At 35.2% G+C, this 17,790-nt stretch overlaps 1 protein-coding gene across 1 annotated transcript in view; it reads right to left on the minus strand.

Moving 5' to 3' along the window:
* Positions 1-16,060, minus strand: part of ABH1 (ARM repeat superfamily protein) — a 34,015-nt gene extending 17,955 nt beyond the window's left edge. Inside the window, exons 1-9 of the mRNA XM_039022498.2 lie at positions 15,658-16,060; positions 15,522-15,581; positions 15,225-15,281; positions 14,280-14,351; positions 13,587-13,649; positions 13,271-13,447; positions 12,323-12,454; positions 10,857-10,923; positions 540-739 (exon numbers count right to left, since the gene is read on the minus strand). Of these exons, the coding sequence (XP_038878426.1) occupies positions 540-739; positions 10,857-10,923; positions 12,323-12,454; positions 13,271-13,447; positions 13,587-13,649; positions 14,280-14,351; positions 15,225-15,281; positions 15,522-15,581; positions 15,658-15,741 (912 nt within the window). The 5' untranslated portion in view covers positions 15,742-16,060. The remainder of the gene's footprint in view (positions 1-539; positions 740-10,856; positions 10,924-12,322; positions 12,455-13,270; positions 13,448-13,586; positions 13,650-14,279; positions 14,352-15,224; positions 15,282-15,521; positions 15,582-15,657) is intronic.
* Positions 16,061-17,790: the final 1,730 nt, after the last annotated feature.

Here is a 17,790-nt window from a genome sequence, read left to right on the forward strand (position 1 = left end):
TTTCCTACTGTCTATTTATACAGTGTGTCCCTGTGTATTCAGTGTATAAAAATTTAAAAGAATAAGAAAAGTCTTTATATCGTGGTTTTTCTCCCTGTACTAGGGTTTCCACGTAACCTTGTTGTTCTTCTCTTCCCTATTCTTTATTTTTTAACATATATGTTTATACAGTGTGTCCCTGTGTATTCAGTGTATAAAAATTTAAAAGAATAAGAAAAGTCTTTATATCGTGGTTTTTCTCCCTGTACTAGGGTTTCCACGTAACCTTGTTGTTCTTCTCTTCCCTATTCTTTATTTTTTAACATATATGTTTATACATCCATCTAGTAAATGGAATGATATCGAGCATTCTCCCTTAATGTTATCTTCATTTACAATAGTCCCCAAAAAGTTTTCTTTTTGATTGAGACCAATAAAACAAATTTAGTCTCATCAACCATAACTCTTTACAAAAAGTCAGTCTTATTAACATATTTGTGAATAATATTAACAGGGTCAAGACAGAATGAAAGATATTAATGTCACAAAATAGATAGTACCTCAAATTTACTAGATGGAAATATATTAAGTCGACGTATCCTTTGAGGATAATTTAACTCTGCATCATACTTCTGTTTACCATAAGTGATGCCAGATAGTGTTGAAGGTGGATCAGGTTGCTCCGGACAGTTGATGGTTCCAAATTCATGAGACTTCCCAGCAACTAGTTGAGCTTCAAATAGAAGGTGAGGCCTTGGAACTATCACATGAAGAGAAGATAAATAATTACTGAAAATGCAAAATCTACTTGATAATGGAAGAAACAAGAAATTATCAATAACTTCTTAAAAAGTAAAATGCATTAAATCTTGGATAACTGATGGCAAACAATAGATCAACACTTAGTATTCTTTACTTCCTTTATTACTTTTTATTTTCAACTTCCCATTAAGAGGGAAAAGAAGAAAGATGTGGAGCTTCCAACTTCCAAGTGCCTAGCTTCTTTTTTTCCCTTTCTTTTTTTCTTTGATAAAAGACATCAATGGGAATATATTCAAAGGGAGAAAGAAAATACAGCCTAGGTGCCAGGGGTAGAGGGAACCCCTTCCGAAAACTACACCACAAGTGCCTGCCAATTACTTTCTTTTTTTAATAAGGACCTCCCAATGGTTAATAGTAATCTTCAAGCAGTAGTTACAAAAGAAGTTTTTGTGGAAGGCAATCCACCAAGAGTTCATATTCTGTATAAAATTACAAAAGGAATTAAAGCATAAGGGCTTATCTTTGGACGATCTAATTCTTTCTTTCCATAAGTGCCACAAAAGATTCCTGAAGGAGCAAATACCCACCACCCTTTCTTTGCCTTTCAAATTCCACCCGGTAAGCCCTTCCATAAGCCAATCTTCAACCTTCCAGGGAGGCAAAAAGAAATGCCCACCAGACCAGCGGGGTAATTCCAAGTACTAAAGGCATAATCACAATGAAGAACTAAATGATCTATAGACTCACTTTCAAACAAAGTCTGCAACCAAAGGATGAGAGAGGCAATCTTTGAATTTACTTTGCAAGCTATCATTAGTGTTTAAGCTTTGGAAAGCCAACGACCAAAGGAAAACTTAAACTTTTGGTGGGTTTATAATTCTAAATCAAGCTAGTTAACTTTATGTTAGTCTTAGTTGGCCGAATGGATACTTTCTGAAGGGCTGACCTACTATAGTGGTTCCCTGAGCTTTCTAACTTATAGAGGATCTGGTCAATGTCGTTCCCTCTTTGGTCTGATCCAGTTTCATAACTAAAGCCAGCCAACCTATTGTTCAGCTCTTTGTCAAAGAGGCCTCTTCTGAAGTCTAAGTTCCATGTCTGACTTTCACAATCCCAACAGTCATGTATGGAAGCTCTTTTTTTGTTCAAAACAGAAAAGAAGTCAGGAAAGCTCATCATCAAAGGTTCCCGACCAACCCAAATGTCCCAAACATCCTTCCAGAAGCTCACCTTCTTTCCACAACTGCTTTTAAACCTAGTGAACCTTTCAAAAAACAGGATAATTTTTAAAGTTATCAAATCCAACGTCTATTACCTTGTTTCTTTTTCAGCAGCATATTTGTCTGCCAACCAAAAGGGGAAACACCATAGATGCTAGTAATAATTCTCTTCCACAATGGCTCATCTTCTTGTATGAAACTCCAAAGTTGGATCATTTACCATGGAACCTCTACCAGACTTATTCTACACCACAAACGCACTTCTAATACTCGCAGGTATATTTGCTTTTATTGTTATGTTGTTATAGACTCGAACCCTACAGGGGATCTCCAATACAACTTCACTCTTTGGGATCTCCTACAGCCATTTGAAGATTAAGACCAAGTTTTTCTTCCCTACATTGTCGATACCACAGGTAGCTAAAAAAGTCGCGCACAATCATGTGATCCTAAATTTCTACTAAATTTTGAAATATCAATGAGCCAGTTGTGCTCATTTCCATATTTGACTTCAAGAAAATTGAGTCATAAGCCATTGTACTCTTTGGACATCCATGCCTCCTCTTGGTTTGAATCATCCTTGAACAGCATCAGCCCAACTTTCTGCTCAACACGATTCCAAAGGGGGCAAGTCTCTTTGGGCACCCATGCCTCATCCTCGGGAGAACTCAAATAAAACTTCACTGTCTTCTTCAAAGAAACCACTTTTTATAGGGATGTTCAATTTCTTAGAATGACCTCTCTTATTCTTTTTCTTTTTCTTTTTTTTATATAGGAAAGAGAAACCATTAAATAAATATACAAAAGAAATCCTAGGCTATGTATGATTACAAAAAAATGTCCAATGCAATATGAAAGTACTAAGCTGTAATGACAAAAAGGTGAGAACAGTTAACACCATCTTAGAACAGCTTGACATTCTTGCTATCCTCGAGTACAAGCAGACTCCTACTAGAACAAGGGTTGAACTCATGTATCATTAAGTAGGTAATGTGGCCTTGAGGAAAAATCCTCCAAGAATCAATCATATAAATCTTTTATTAAAGTGATAATTGTTTCATACAAGAGGAAAAAACTCCTATTAATAGGTTCGAATGGGATCGGATGGACCTTTGTGGAAGCATATGGAAAATCAGGGGGCTTGCTCACAATGTGGGATGGAAGTGAGGTATCTCCAGTGGAATTTCTTAAAGGTGGGTACTCTCTATCTGTCAAATTCAAAACTTTATGTAACAATGATTGCTGGATGACAAATATATATGAAGCCACGAATTATAGAGAAAGAAAATTCCTTTAGCCAGGGCTCACATCCTTATCTCACTATTGTTTGGAGCCTTGGTGTTTAGGGGGGAGATTTTACATTACCAGGTGGATTCACGAACGAATGCCCATTGGAAGATTAAAAGGGATAAGAAAATTCAACAAGTTCATTGAGGAAGCTGGTTTACTGGAAATTCCCTTATCAAATGGACAATACACATGGTCAAGAGGAGGAAATTCAAGATCTCATTCCCTTATTGATCATTTTTTAGTCAATAAGGATTGGGACGAGCTGTTTTCAAACTCCACTGTTAGTAGGAAAGCAAGAGTTTTTTCAGATCATTTTCCATGGCTTTTGGAAACGGGATCGATTCATTAGGGTCCTAGTCCATTCAAGTTTTGTAACAGCTGGATGTTAAATATTGCTTGCTCAAATCTCATCAAGAAAACGTTGGAGGAAGATCAATCGAGTGGTTGGGCTGGGTTTGCCATTAGCCCAAAATTGCGCAAAGTAAAGAAAAACACAAAAGCCTGGTTTTCAGAATTCGAAACGGAAAAGAAAAGGAAAGGAGAAAGACCTTATTTCTGAGTTAGAGTTCTTTGATTTGAAGGCTGATCAGGAAGCTCGCCCACCTTTGGAGGAAGGCATTCTGTTAGCAATCAAAGGTGAACTTCTGAATTTGTATTCTATGGAAGAAAGGAATTTAATTCAAAAAAGCAAACTGAATTGGCTGAAATTGGGAGATGAGAACACTGCCTTCTTTCATCGTTTTCTCTCAGCAAAAAAAAAGACGAAGTCTGATTACTGAATTGATGTCAGCTGATGGAGTTTCTATATGATCATTTGGGGCTATAGAAGATGAGATTTTATGCTACTTTGCTTCATTATACAAGAAATGCCCGGGTCCTAGATCAATCCCCTCAAACATTAGATGGAAATAGGTAACAGCCCTTCAAAATTCTTTCATCACAGCACCATTTGAAGGAGAAGAAATCCTACATGCTATAAAGGCTCTAGGTAAAAATAAAGCACCCGGCCCCGACAGACTTACAGTTGATTTTTTCCTGGAATATTGGCAAGTGCTCAAGGTCATTTTCCAAAAATGTTCAATGAATTTCATTTAAATGGAAAACTCAATGCATGTATCAAGGAAAACTTTATATGCCTTATTCCAAAGAAAGCTAATTGCCTACATGTCAAAAGACTATCTGCCAATAAGCCTTACTACATCCTCTTACAAAATTCTCACTGAAGTCCTAGTGCAAAGACTATCTGCCAATAAGCCTTACTACATCCTCTTACAAAATTCTCACTGAAGTCCTAGCAGAAAGACTGAAGAAGGTTATGCCAACATTGATTTCCAACTCTCAAAGTGCTTTCATATGGGGACGACAAATTCTTGATCCACTGCTCATAGAAAACGAGGTAGTAGAGAACTATCGGGCAAAAAAGAAGGGAGGGATACTCAAATTGGCTATGGAAAAAGCCTTCGATTGAGTATATTGGAGTTCTTTGGAAAACATTCTTACTCGTATGGGCTTTCATTCAAAATGGGTAGAATGGATTTGTGGATGCATCCGCAATCCGAAATTTTCAGTTTACATCAATGGAAGACCTAGAGGTCGTATCTCAACCTCTAGAGGAATACGTCAAGGGAATCCACTTTCAAGTTTCACCATTTTTATTCCTCATTATTAGTGAGGTCCTCAGTATCCTTATATCATAAGTACACGAGAATGGACTGTTTGAAGGCTTTGTGATTGGAAAAGATAAAGTCCACCTTTCCATTTTACAGTTTGCAGATGACGCCCTCCTGTTTTGCAAATATGATGATACAATGTTGGATTTGCTTACACAAACAGTTGGCTTTTATAAATGGTGCTCGGAGTAGAAAGTAAATTGGGAAAAATCAACCCTTCATGAAGTCAACATTCAAGAGTCTACTCTGATTTCTATTGCTGCACGTTTGGGTTGTAAGGCTGGAACGTTTCCATTCATTTATTTGGGGCTCCCTCTAGGGGGTACCCCAAAAAACATGCATTTTGGCAGCCTATAATAGACAAAATTCACTTGAAGCTTGATCATTGGAAGAGAGATAATTTATCTTGAAGTGGCCGATTAACACTTTGTAATGTTGTATTGGCAAACCTTCCAACATACTACATGTAAATCTTCCACATGCCCAACTCGGTTATTGCCGAATTAGAAAGATTAATGTGCAATTTTTTCTGAGAAGGACAAAAAGGCAGCAAGATAAATCATCTAGTCAAGTGGGATATATCTTCAAAAGCATTGTCAGATGGTGGTCTTGGGATAGGAAATCTGAAACACTGAAACTTGGCATTGCTTTTTACATGGGATTGGCGGTTTATGAAGGAGCCTGATGCATTTTGGCGCAAAATTGTACAAAGTATACATGGTGTTGATACTTATCATTGGCATACAGCTGGAAATTTTGGATCGAGTCTATGCAGCCCATAGATTAATATTTCAAAAATCTGGAACAGTGACAATAAATATGCCACTTACATTTTGGGAAATGGCTTGATGATTTCTTTTTGGAGTGATCCTTAGTGGATGGATCGGCCCTTCAAGGTAACATTTCCTCTTCTATTTCAGGATGCCTCCACCCCAAATGATAATGTAAATGCTCACTGGGATACAACAACCTCCTCATGGAATTTACTCTTCCGTCGACCTCAAAAAAAAGAGGAGATTACAGAATTCCAGCAACTATTAAGTAATTTGGAAGGGAAAAGATTATCCCAATCCCCAATTCTAGAATTTGGTCTTTGGAATCATCAAGCAAGTTCATTGTAAAATTGTTTTCCAAACATTTAATCGCTTATCTTCCATGGATAAGGGCATATTTCGGACTTTATGGAAGTCTAAGAGCCCCAAAAGAATTAGTATTCTGGTATGGATCATGATCTACGACACCCTCAACTGTGCAGCCACGTTACAACATAAGCAGAAAAGTCAATATTTATCTCCTTCCATTTGCGCTCTTCACTTAGCATCCAGTGAGGATCTACAACATTTATTTTTTCAATGCCCATTCTCCAGTAAGTGCTGGTGGAAGTTGTTCTCATTTACGTGTCTTGGGTTTTTGGGAATTCTTTTCGAGATAATGTTACGCAGTTGCGGAGTGGTCTCTCACTTTCATACAAAACCCATGTTTTATGGTCAAATGCAGTTCAAGCTATATTGTCAAAACTTTGGTTTGAACGGAATGAAAGAGTCTTTCATGACAAACCCATTGATTGGTCAAAGCGTTTTGTTTCAGCATGGCTTCTAGCGTCTTCATGGAGTTCACAATCCAAGTTCTTTGTTGATTACTCTACCCAAGATATATGTCTCAATTGGAGTGCCTTTACTTCTAACGCTTAATTATGTTGCTTATATTTTACGTCTTCATGATATTGTCAATGACTTATATGTCCCATTTTGAGATTATTTTGTAATAGGAAATGATGAAGGTGCTAATGATTGTGTCAACCTAGTTAGATAATCAGGTGCATCTACTAATCCTTAGTTCTCTTGAGTTGTATGACTCTTTGTTTTCTTGTAATTTGAGCACTTGTTTCTTTTCATTATATCAATGGAAAGTTTGTTTCCGTTTAAAAAAATTAGGGTTTTATTACGAATGAGAAGTAAATAGGGAATTAAGTTAGAATATTACTCGATTAACCTTGTTCTTCCTACATCATTCTACCCCTCCAAAAAGAAAACTCATCCTCGAGTTTTAAAAAGAAGAAAAAATGAAACAATCAAGGAATAAAATAAACTCGTTCAACGGAGTATGGCCAAACCATCCTCCTACGTCTTGAACAAAAATATTATGAAAAAAACTCCAAGACATAAAATTTCCATCAAACTCATTCAAAGCCGCAAGTAGAGGATAAATCACCAAAAGATCACTTGCCGAAGAGAATCCCTCAAGAGAATGTGCAGGAAAGAATTTAGGCCATGTGAAATTGTTAAAAAGAACAAAGATTTGAGACAATCATGAGGGTCAAAATAGGTTGGTTAAGGAAATGAGTTGCAAATAGGTTTAAAAGTTGAGTCTAGGCTAGGATAAAATTTGTGAGCCGGATTGTACAAAGAATGGGTCAAAAATTCAAATATTGGAGTCGGGTTACATGATGGATTGGGTGAAATATACAAAATAGTTATGGTCAACCATAAGGGCAGAAAGAATTGCACGAAATAATGGGTTATTCAACGACGCATCTGATATGTCACCAAGCTTTCCTGAAAACTTCTTCTACGGCACCACCCATCATCTTCAACCATGGGTTCGACTTCATGTGTATCTATTTTAGCGCCATTTTCCTTCAGATCTAGCCGCAAAATCTCCATGAAAAAAAAAAAAAAAAAAAAAAAAAAAAAAAAAAAAAAAAAAATTTTTTCATCCCAATTGGCTTCCACGCAATCTATTGAAATTAGTGCTTAAGTTTTTTTAATCATTTCAGCCATGGCAGCTGACTTCTTCAATTGTGTTTTCTCTACCCAAATCATTTCTATGTTCCTCAATTTTGTTAACTATATGGGTCTCAATGAGATTTTCCCCAAAATTGTCATCAAGGTTTTTTTATTTGAAAAGATTCCAACTGAGATTCCTTTTCTTCATTATACCAAATCGATCCATTCTTGAATTCTTGCAAATGATTTGATATTTGATTTATATTTTGGGTCATTTTTGGGAAATTTGTACGCCATTCAAAATTTAGCCTCACTTTAAAAAACGCACGAAATTTGTCCTTTTGCTTACGTCAACCGCGTGTGAAAGTGCCTTTTTAACCCCAAAACGCGCGCGAAGTTAGATGCAACCCAGATTTCTCACTCTTTCCTCCTATTCTTTCATCTCATTCCTCTTGTTCCTTCATCACGTTCCCCAATTCACATTGCTCTCCTTCATTTTTTTCCCTTCTTTTGAATTCTTCCTTTCGCTTCTTCCTCGTCAATTTTGTAGTTTTTTCGTTTGAGTTTTTTTCCTTCATTTGAATTCTCACTCTCGCTTCTTCCTCTCGTTTCTTGGTCTCACTCTCACTTCTTCCTCTCGTTTCTTGGTCTCACTCTCGTTTCTTCCTCTCGTTCTAATTCACGCTCTAACTTACATCTTTGATTCAAGAAGAAGAAGACGACGTCGACATAAATAGAAGAAATCACTGGAAAAGGAGGGCAACTGAATAAAAGAGCGTGAGAAGGAAATCTTACCGAAAAAACGAAAGAAAAAGAAAAAAAATGATATAAACATAAATCGCTAGAAAAGGAAAAAGGGAAATCGATGAAAAACAAAGGGTGCCAAAATGCAACCAAGAAAAAAGAAAGAACAAGAAAGGCAGAAAAAATGGGGAAAAAAAGAAAAAAATGCAAAAGAGAAAAGAAAGAAGGAAGAAAAAAAAGGAAGAAGGAAGAAGGATCAAAGTGGTAAATTCACAGGGTGATGCCATCAGCAGGAGACCAAAAATCGAGTAAATTGAAAAGTGAGGCCAAATTTCGAGATGGCCCTACCAATTTCCCGTCATTTTTCCCAATAAATATTGGATTTATTTTGCTATTTTCTTTATATTCTCCAATGCTATAGGATCAAAGTACTCATTTTGTTGGATTCTTGTGTACGTTTCCATCTCATAATAGGTATAGGACTGATTCTTTGGTTTTCTTGAATAGGAATCAACCTTTCTTGATCGTGCTCCATAACCAAAAGAGTAATTTTGGGCCTTCAACGTTCTTCTTTGGTTGTAAAAATCCATGATGATTCTTTAATTTTTTTTCTTTCTTGACTTGAAGTTTAAAGGATTCCCCCTAAGTATATGTGGGTTGTTTGGCAATGAGCACAAAACTCAAAGCTCCCTCTCGTGATCAGTGTCACCAAGAGTTTCTCGATCCTCCATTGGCGGCAGTTAACGTTGGCCCAACCAGTTGCTTTGATACCAAATTGATGTCACCCAATGAGCTTCAAGGAAAAATCCTCCAAAAATTAATCATAAGAATCTTTTATTAAAGTTATAATTGTTTCATACAAGAGAACAAGGCTCCCCATTTATTGAGTTTATTACAAGCAGGGGTAAAAAGGGAATTAACCTAGAATATGTGGCCTTTTTTCAAAGTTGTCAAAATTGGTGGATGGTTTCTCACTTCTCCAAGTTCCTTTGGTCTATTGTCTCCTATTTTAGCCTCATTACATGGTTGTTGGTTTTCTTAGTTTAGATTTAGTGGTCTTGTATCAAGAGTCATTTGGTTGTACTTACTTCATTTTACTTATTTTGTTTTATTGTACTTTGAGCAGTAGTCTTTTCATTTCTCCACTGAAAAGCCTTATTTCCTTTTCAAAAAAAATTAACCCTATTCTTCCTACATTAGTAGGCATAGAGAGCATGTCCTCAAAGCCATCAACCAAGGATGGAACGTCATCAAGATCTTGTTAGGGGTTATGAAGTCTTCAACAAGAGCCTTTCCCGTCATCGTACTCATCAACTCCTTAGCTGAGAGAAAAGAGTTGGCAACTTTTGGCTTTTCACAATGGCACATCATTGTTATCATTGTTATCATTGTTATCATTATCATCATAGATAAGAACTCCTTTAAGCTTTAACTAATAAAATGCAAAGGTTCCAACTCGAATATAACTTAATGGATAAGGCCCTACTACCTTTCGGTCAAAGATTTGACCACCCACTCCCACATTTATTGAACTAAAACATCCAAAGTGGGGGAGTAATCAAACTCTCAAGAGGAAAAGTAGACCAATGAATCTCATAGAGTATCTCTATTCCTAGTCACTTCATATAACATTCATTTACTTCTTTCACCTCAAAGGATCAAAATGATAACCTTAACAACATCGACCCAAGTACCTAAATGTTAGATGGTACAATATCAAATTTACCTTCCGTTAAGCTTTTGGGTCAATCAGTAATTTAACATGGTATTAGAGCATGTGGTCCAAGAGGTCCAATATTCAAATCCCTACAATGTTATTTCCTCCCCAATTAATATTGATTTCCACTTGTTGGATCTTCTATATATTTCAAGCCCACAAGTAAGGAGGGTGTTAGATGATATAATATTAAATTTACCTTCACCCATAAACTTCAGCTTTTGGATCAATCGGTAATTTAGCACTAAATCGTTTCACTTTTCCATTTACCCTCTCTCATTTCTCAATCCCTTACTACCCAACAACTACAAAAATTTACATACCCACTTCTCTGTCTCTAATCTTTTCGAAAATCTGAGCAGACAGAGACAAACTAACCAGATTTCATCAAAAGAAAATATTGAATTGTTATAGATTATCTTTTCTTATATAAGAAATATCAAAAAGGCGGTTATAGATTATCAAAGGTCAAACTAAGTTCCAACTCAGTTAGCTTAGTCCCACTGAAAGTAACTCCCAGAAGTACCAAAGCATTTCACACGAATATCAAATATGAAAGTAACTATATGGATTTTTTATGTAAATGTGGTTCTCACGATATTATCATACCAATCTATCATGTCATATACTTTGACCACTTCTATATATAGAACAATTTCCCTTTTTTCCTAGTAAGACAGGACTATTGTGCAACATAAAAGGACCAGAGCAAATAACCAAACTGAGGCTCAAAGTTCAAGAAAATCACCACTGTCCACTTTCCATCCATCGGTAGATAACATTTGTATACGACCCCATAAATCTTCTAAAAAATCCTGAAACAACCACCAAAAGAGGAGTTATGTAATAAATGTTGCTAATGTCATGACAATGTGAAAAAACTAATTTATCTATACTGAACCCTGAGGGGCATGGGTAGGAAGAAGGTACAGACAGGAAGGAAGACATGATGGAAGGTTTTTCTCCATGGAATGGTTTAATATTAAAATTCTTTTACTGATGCTTATATGATTTATTTTACAGTTTCTAATGGCCACTGGATTTTACTTTATTGTTAGTTCGCCTAGTCGAATCGAATCTAGTTGCGGGGTAGTTAATCCTGAGTCAGCAATTCCTGACTGCCATGGAATAATTTAAATCCTGTTATCAAATGTTTCATTTTTTTAATTTTCTGCTTCTAAATATTATGCTTCTTCTAATATGAAATGGATAAAATCTTGTATAATCTAAAGCCAAACTATACAAAAAGGGAAGATGAGATATCCCAACTTACCAAATGGTTAGAAATATTAAGCTCATTTATCAACAATCCTTTCGTTTGTTTTTCTCCTTCAAATATTTTTTTTTAACTTAATAAATAGATTTTTTAATACTCTTCTTTTAGTTTTTAAAATATTTTTATGCTTTTAAGAGCATTTTAGAAAATATGGATGAGAAAATAAAGAAATCCTTGTTAAACAAGTTTGCCTTTTAAAAAACAAAAAAAATATATCATCACACTAATTGTGTTAGTTCCAATCATAAAGCACAATCTCCAGGCCAAAATAACCTTTCATTTTCTTTTTTTTTTTTTTTTCTTTGAGAAGAATATGGATTCGTATATCAAACCTATACTCTCATCAAGAAGATGGAATTCTTAGAAAACAAATTATCATAGACAATTCTTATGGTCCACATGGGCAGTTTGTTTGAAGGCTCGTTAAAAGTTAAGAAGAAAAAGTTATAGAAAATATAGAAAGAGGGTCCCGGAAAGCGTTTACATATTGAGAAGACAGAGTTTGACCCAGACCAAGAGCGTCACCATCATTGCTAAGGCAGTCAATCATAATTGACTCGCTGGAAAATTCTGGGATTCATCAATCTGGATAGACTGAGCCAACAAATATAACGAATGTGGAAATGTGTGTGTGTGTACATTGTAAAATTTAAAATTTACACACACACAGATATATAATAATAATAATTGTTTTAAAACAAAAAAAAAAAAAAAACAAAACAAAAACAAAAACAAAAAACAAAGAGTCAACCTGAAACAGATAATCAATTTAGTAGAAAACCAAAACTTTGTCTTATTGAGAAAAATGAAAGAATATCAAGAGCACACAAATAAACAAGTCCCAACAAAAAAGGAATCCAAACTAGCAATAGAAAAGGATTTTGTGGTAGTAAGCTTAGAATGATGATAACGAATAATCACAACTAGTCAAATTATACCTTCTCGTTAAGAGTTTTCTCAACTTCACCATCATCCTCAAAAAAGGATAAGCCAGTGTCCAAGGTATGCCTTCGAATGCTTAAGTAAGCTTCTACTCCAACCATAACCCTCTCAAGCTCTTCAGGAACTTGCTGCATGTAAAAGTGAGTTATCAATAGTAGAGGCTCTTTAGCCAACATGAGCATAGCTTGGCAGTTAAAAGCATCTCTATTTTCTCTAATAAGACTTACATGTACTGTAATATGCTAAAAACAGTAGGTGCTTTGTAAATAATTCTTTTAGAGCAATCAAATAGTAACAGAACCAAATTTTCTCTCGAAGTTGAGAGAAGAAATCAGTAGAGCACAAAAAGAAATAAGAATTTAAATAATTCTATCAAAATTTGGAAAGACACCAGATTGACAAAAATCCAATCCTGATAATTCGTGTGACCCAAACTAAGATTGACACTCTGAAAATAAAGGGGGGAAATGGAGAGATTGTTTGTTATCCAAAAAAGAAAGAAAACGGAGGGGAAAAAAGGGAATGCTTTTCTTCTAGAAAACCATGAAATAGGAAGTAACTGAATGAGAATTAAATGGAAAAGACAAAAGTGAGAATATTATCAAATAAGACTTCAATATCTCGAGCAGCAGAGTCCCCAAGTCAAATAATGACCACTTGGTTTAACCAAGAGATTTCACCAAACCTTCAAAAATTAAACTTTTTTTTTATAAGAAACATTTCATTGACGAAAGAAATCTCCAACGAGTATCAAAACTGAGCCCAATGTTTTAGCCTAGGATATTAATCCAACTTGTAACAAGAATAAGAGGATAGTGTTCAAAAAGATGCCCACCACTCAATATTCTAATCTAGGATATAACTCAAATTCATAACAAGAATGAGAGTAAAGGACAATGAGAAAGATGATCCACCAAATTAAGAACGAGATGAAACAACAATACCTCAACCAGTTCAGCGCCTCCCCAGGGAAAACAAGAAAGAATGCAAGTTATGTAAAAGTCAGCACGTGCCTGCCATGCAGGGTTTCCCTTCTCATCATCCACCGTTGTGGCAGCTGAAGATAGTAATGTTTCAAAAACAACAACTAGAGATGTGGACAGCAGAACTTTACTGCTCATCTACGTAAGACAACAAAAATGGTTAGAGGTCAGAATATTTTCGCAAGATAACAAAAACAAAGTTCTAAGATGTAAGGTTTTCCAGTTTTGAAAAATTATAATCTCAGTCATAAATTGTTAATAGCAAAATCAAGCATACCAATGCAGTTAGAAACCGTAACAAAATCCGGATCTTGTGGCAATGTCCAGAGTTTAAGGCATCCTGAAAAAGAACTAAGAGTAAGATCAACAAAATATCTCTGATGAAATAATTGAAATTTAATAGTTTCATATGGATTTGGAAGTGTGATAGTAAAATACTAAGGGTTCTACAAGAAAATCTTTGTACACTCTCCTCACTTATGTTGGGTTATCTACGGACAAGGTTTTCTACAAAAAGATTTGGAGATCCCCTTGCCGAAAAAGGGTGAAATTCCTCCTCTGGGAAGTCTTTGTACACTCTCCTCACTCAAAATAGGACTAGGAAGGAATCTCCAAAATGGGACCAGACTAAACTTGCCAAGAAGGGTCTAAGGACAAACGGGGGGCATAAAAATTAGAGAATAAAAAGGTGTCTTACTTCACTGAGACAATGACAATGTCTCTTTGTCGCCTTTTTTTTTTGGGATAAAATCAATGGCTTTCATTGAGAAACAATGAAGGAAAAAAATAAATTGTTGCTTCTTACCTTGAAGCAATCAAGAGAGTAGTTGCCAGGAGACAATAGCATCGAATTCTTAGAGGAATGTGGTTGTGGAAATAGTAGGAGCTTGAAAGGAAGGGATTGAGCAGGAAATCGAAAAGACACGAGAAATCAAAATTCCTAAACCAGATGATCTGCAGAATCACTAACCTGAAAACTTGTGTGAGTTTTCTCCACAATTTTCTTCACGAAGTCTTCGTTTTCCAAATTCAGTAATCCAATCTGTATACGACAAGATAGACATATGTCACTAAAGCAAAGTAAAACCATCATTGAGAATTATAAGTGTAATACCATGAAATATTTTAAAGTATCGTTAAATCTGCTAAATATTAAAAAAAAAAAAAACATACCAATTGGAATGAGATTATAAAGGAATCAAGGGCATAGAAAAAATAGCCCCACAAAAGGAGTCAAACTAATTCTTACTTTTTTTAAGATAAAGAAAAAAACACATTTTCATAAAGAATGAAAGAAGATACAAAGGACATATAAAAGAAACAAGAGACATACAAAAGCATAGCCCGACAAAAGGAGCCAAACTAATTCTCTTTTTTAAAGAAAAATAAAACACGCTTTCATAGAGAAAATGAAAGAATACACAAAGAGTGTATTTAATTAAAAAAAGGGGCCAGATCAAAGAAATCCAACGCAACAAACCAAACAAGGAAAAAAAAAGCTCCAAGTATTGAGACAATACAATTTTGATGAGGTTGGCCTTTTTCTATACGGAACATATCATTTTGTTAAATCAAAAGGAAAAATGAAATAAATGAAGAAAGGGAAATATCCGACCTACATAGCTCTAAAGACATTCTCCAATCGCAGCACAGACAATACACGAAGAAGAACAGAAAAGGTAATAGCACAAGGAAAGCTATCGCATTGTACAAATTTGAATCTCAATTTTGGTCGTTTTATGGGAGACATTTAGAAATTTCGTTAAATAAGCCTTACTACTATACCATACATGTAACAAATAACTGAGAAGTTAAAGCTAGATCACACGACCTAGCAATATAATCTCATCAACGCAATACATAAATGAAACCAAAAGATACCCACTGGAGGTCTAAAGGGTGTAATGTAGTTTACCAGTGTCCCGTACAGAGGAGTCTTATGAGGCAATTGTTCAACACATTGCAGAAGGAACTGTCATGCGATGAAGAAAAAACAGTGTAAATACCATAAGAATAGAGTATTTAGACATAACTCACGCGTGCCACAAAGGGATACATACGACTAAAGAAGTAAAGTAAACAGCCAAAAGAAGACTCTGTTAACATGTACTGCTAATATAGTGATTCAACCAGTACAATTTCAATCAACACAAGACCTCAAAATTTAATCAACACCCAGATAAGTTATAAATGTGCAGAGGCAAATGAGTACCGGCAAAACTTCATCTCCATAGTGATCCAGCTCCCGCCGAATCGCAGCAAAGCAAGTTTCCTGCAAATCCCAGATAGAAATGAACGACAAGTGGGCTGGAGTATGCACGGAAGGAATGAGAGAGATAGAGACGAACAATGTGATCTTTGAAGTCGGAGGAGGTGCCATATTCCGGGGACTTGTCGCCAATTCGGAGGAGAAGACTCTTCCAGCTGCTCATTACTGCCTAGATGAATGAAGATGAGCTTGTAGAGGGGAAATGCGGAGATGGGGAAGTGGGTTCGAATTACACGGGACTACAGAAGCAGGGGAGTTTCTGGAGTAAGACGAGGCTGGCAGTAAAAGGAGTTTAGGGAAAGAAGTGGAAGAGTGGGAATAATGGCTTCGACGAAAGAACAAGCTTGTAAACGGGAGGGGATTAGAAGGGTTTTGGGACTGAAATTACAGACTTCACGCGAACCCTAGAATATGATGGACAAGCTCACCATACTACACAGATTTAGATACATACAATGTGACTTTTGCCACTTCAACAGACACTAAAAATAAAAAAATTCACTCTTAAATATATTTTGAGGGATTAAATATATATGAATATGACAAAAAGTGGTTTTAATCATTTTTAAATTACTTTTAAATTATTACTAGGGTGTGATTATTTAGGGCTTATTAGTATTACTCACCTTATACACATTGTCAATATTGATATTGGATTTGAACTTCTCGAAAGAAAAATATGTATTGATTACCATTCAATTATGCATTTTTGTTGAACCCTCTAATATATCAATATTTTAGCCACTTTTATTTGGAAATTCATTCATATACAAGTTTTAAAAGTGGATTCGCATAATTTACAAATTTGAATTTTAAAAAATGTCTAAGAGTTTTTTTTTAGTTCCAACATATGTAGAGTATTTGATTACGTGTGAAAAAATACAATGACACCAAATAAATGTAGTATCTACCTCAATGTTAAGGTTGAGTAAATATCTGTTTTCTGACATATAGATCATATCAACTGCGGGTGAGAATGACACTTGATCGTAACTATTTGTTTAACTAGAACATTTGTATGACATTCGCAATCAAACGACTGAAAATACCATTCCACGAGATGAAGCTTATTCCTTTGCATTTAGTTTATAGGTAGATCGATAGCTTTCTCAATTATTATTTTAAAGTATGAATGATATGTGTGGTGCATCGTTTAATTGGTCTAAAATGTGAGACAATATTATAAACATATCATAGTAGAGACTCAATGATACTTAAAAAGTAGGATGTTAGATATGACATATTTATAGCACTCTTCCTCTTATTCTTGGTTGATTATTCATCTTTCATCAAAACAATTTTATATGTTGGATATGACACATGATAACCCTCCAAAAGAGAGTTATTTTGGTAAGGATTTCATACTATTTATGAGAATGTTAGCTTATTTTGATTTATTCTAGTGTGTTATGTGTATAAAAACTATGGTTTAGCTAAATTGATATCTAATGAGCATTTTTTGGTCATCTTTTAATGTTTTTCTCGCTAAATTTTGATTGTGAATTGAATTATGATTCAAGATTGTTGGAGCAATATTTGAATAAGTGTTTTTGTTGGTGCAACTTTAATTGAGGGTTTTCAGAATGCCTTGGGCGCGTGCTAAAATATTGTGGCATAGCACGTGGGAATCCAAACTCATTAATTGAGTTGATTGATGTTAGGAATTAGACAAACTTGATTGGTTAATGTCAAGTGCTATGGAATTAAGTGTCAACTTAGTCTTGATTTTCGGAAGATCATTTGTAATATTTATAGTCACATTCAAAGCAAAAAAAAAAAAGAAAAGTCTAGTTTTCAAGAGAAGATGTTTTTGGTTGGTTATGTATGAGAATGGGATTAAGTCCATTCTCATACATTTTAAATGAAATAAGTCCATTCAAGACATTCAATCTTCTCATTTTTCCATCTTTAATCGATAAAATTCAAGGCGTATAAAGGGGGTGTAAAGGAATGAAGTAAGTCCATTTTTGGTTGTGTGAAAACCTTAAAGATCTAACTTATGTTTGACCTTGCAAGTTTGGATTTTACCGAGGAACAAAGCCCTCTCCATCCTACAAACATAGACAAAAGAAGGATGTTTAGAAGTCGTTTGGATTCAGATTTTATAGATATCTGAGAATAAAGAATGTTTAGGAATAGGATGTCTAGGAATAAAATATCTAGAAATAAGATGTCTATGAATGAAAGATGACTGTGTTCGGTTACATATGAG

Source organism: Benincasa hispida, chromosome 2 (genome assembly GCF_027475165.1).
Source record: "Benincasa hispida cultivar pf3 chromosome 2, pf3_genome.v1.1, whole genome shotgun sequence".
Classification (NCBI taxonomy): domain Eukaryota; kingdom Viridiplantae; phylum Streptophyta; class Magnoliopsida; order Cucurbitales; family Cucurbitaceae; genus Benincasa; species Benincasa hispida.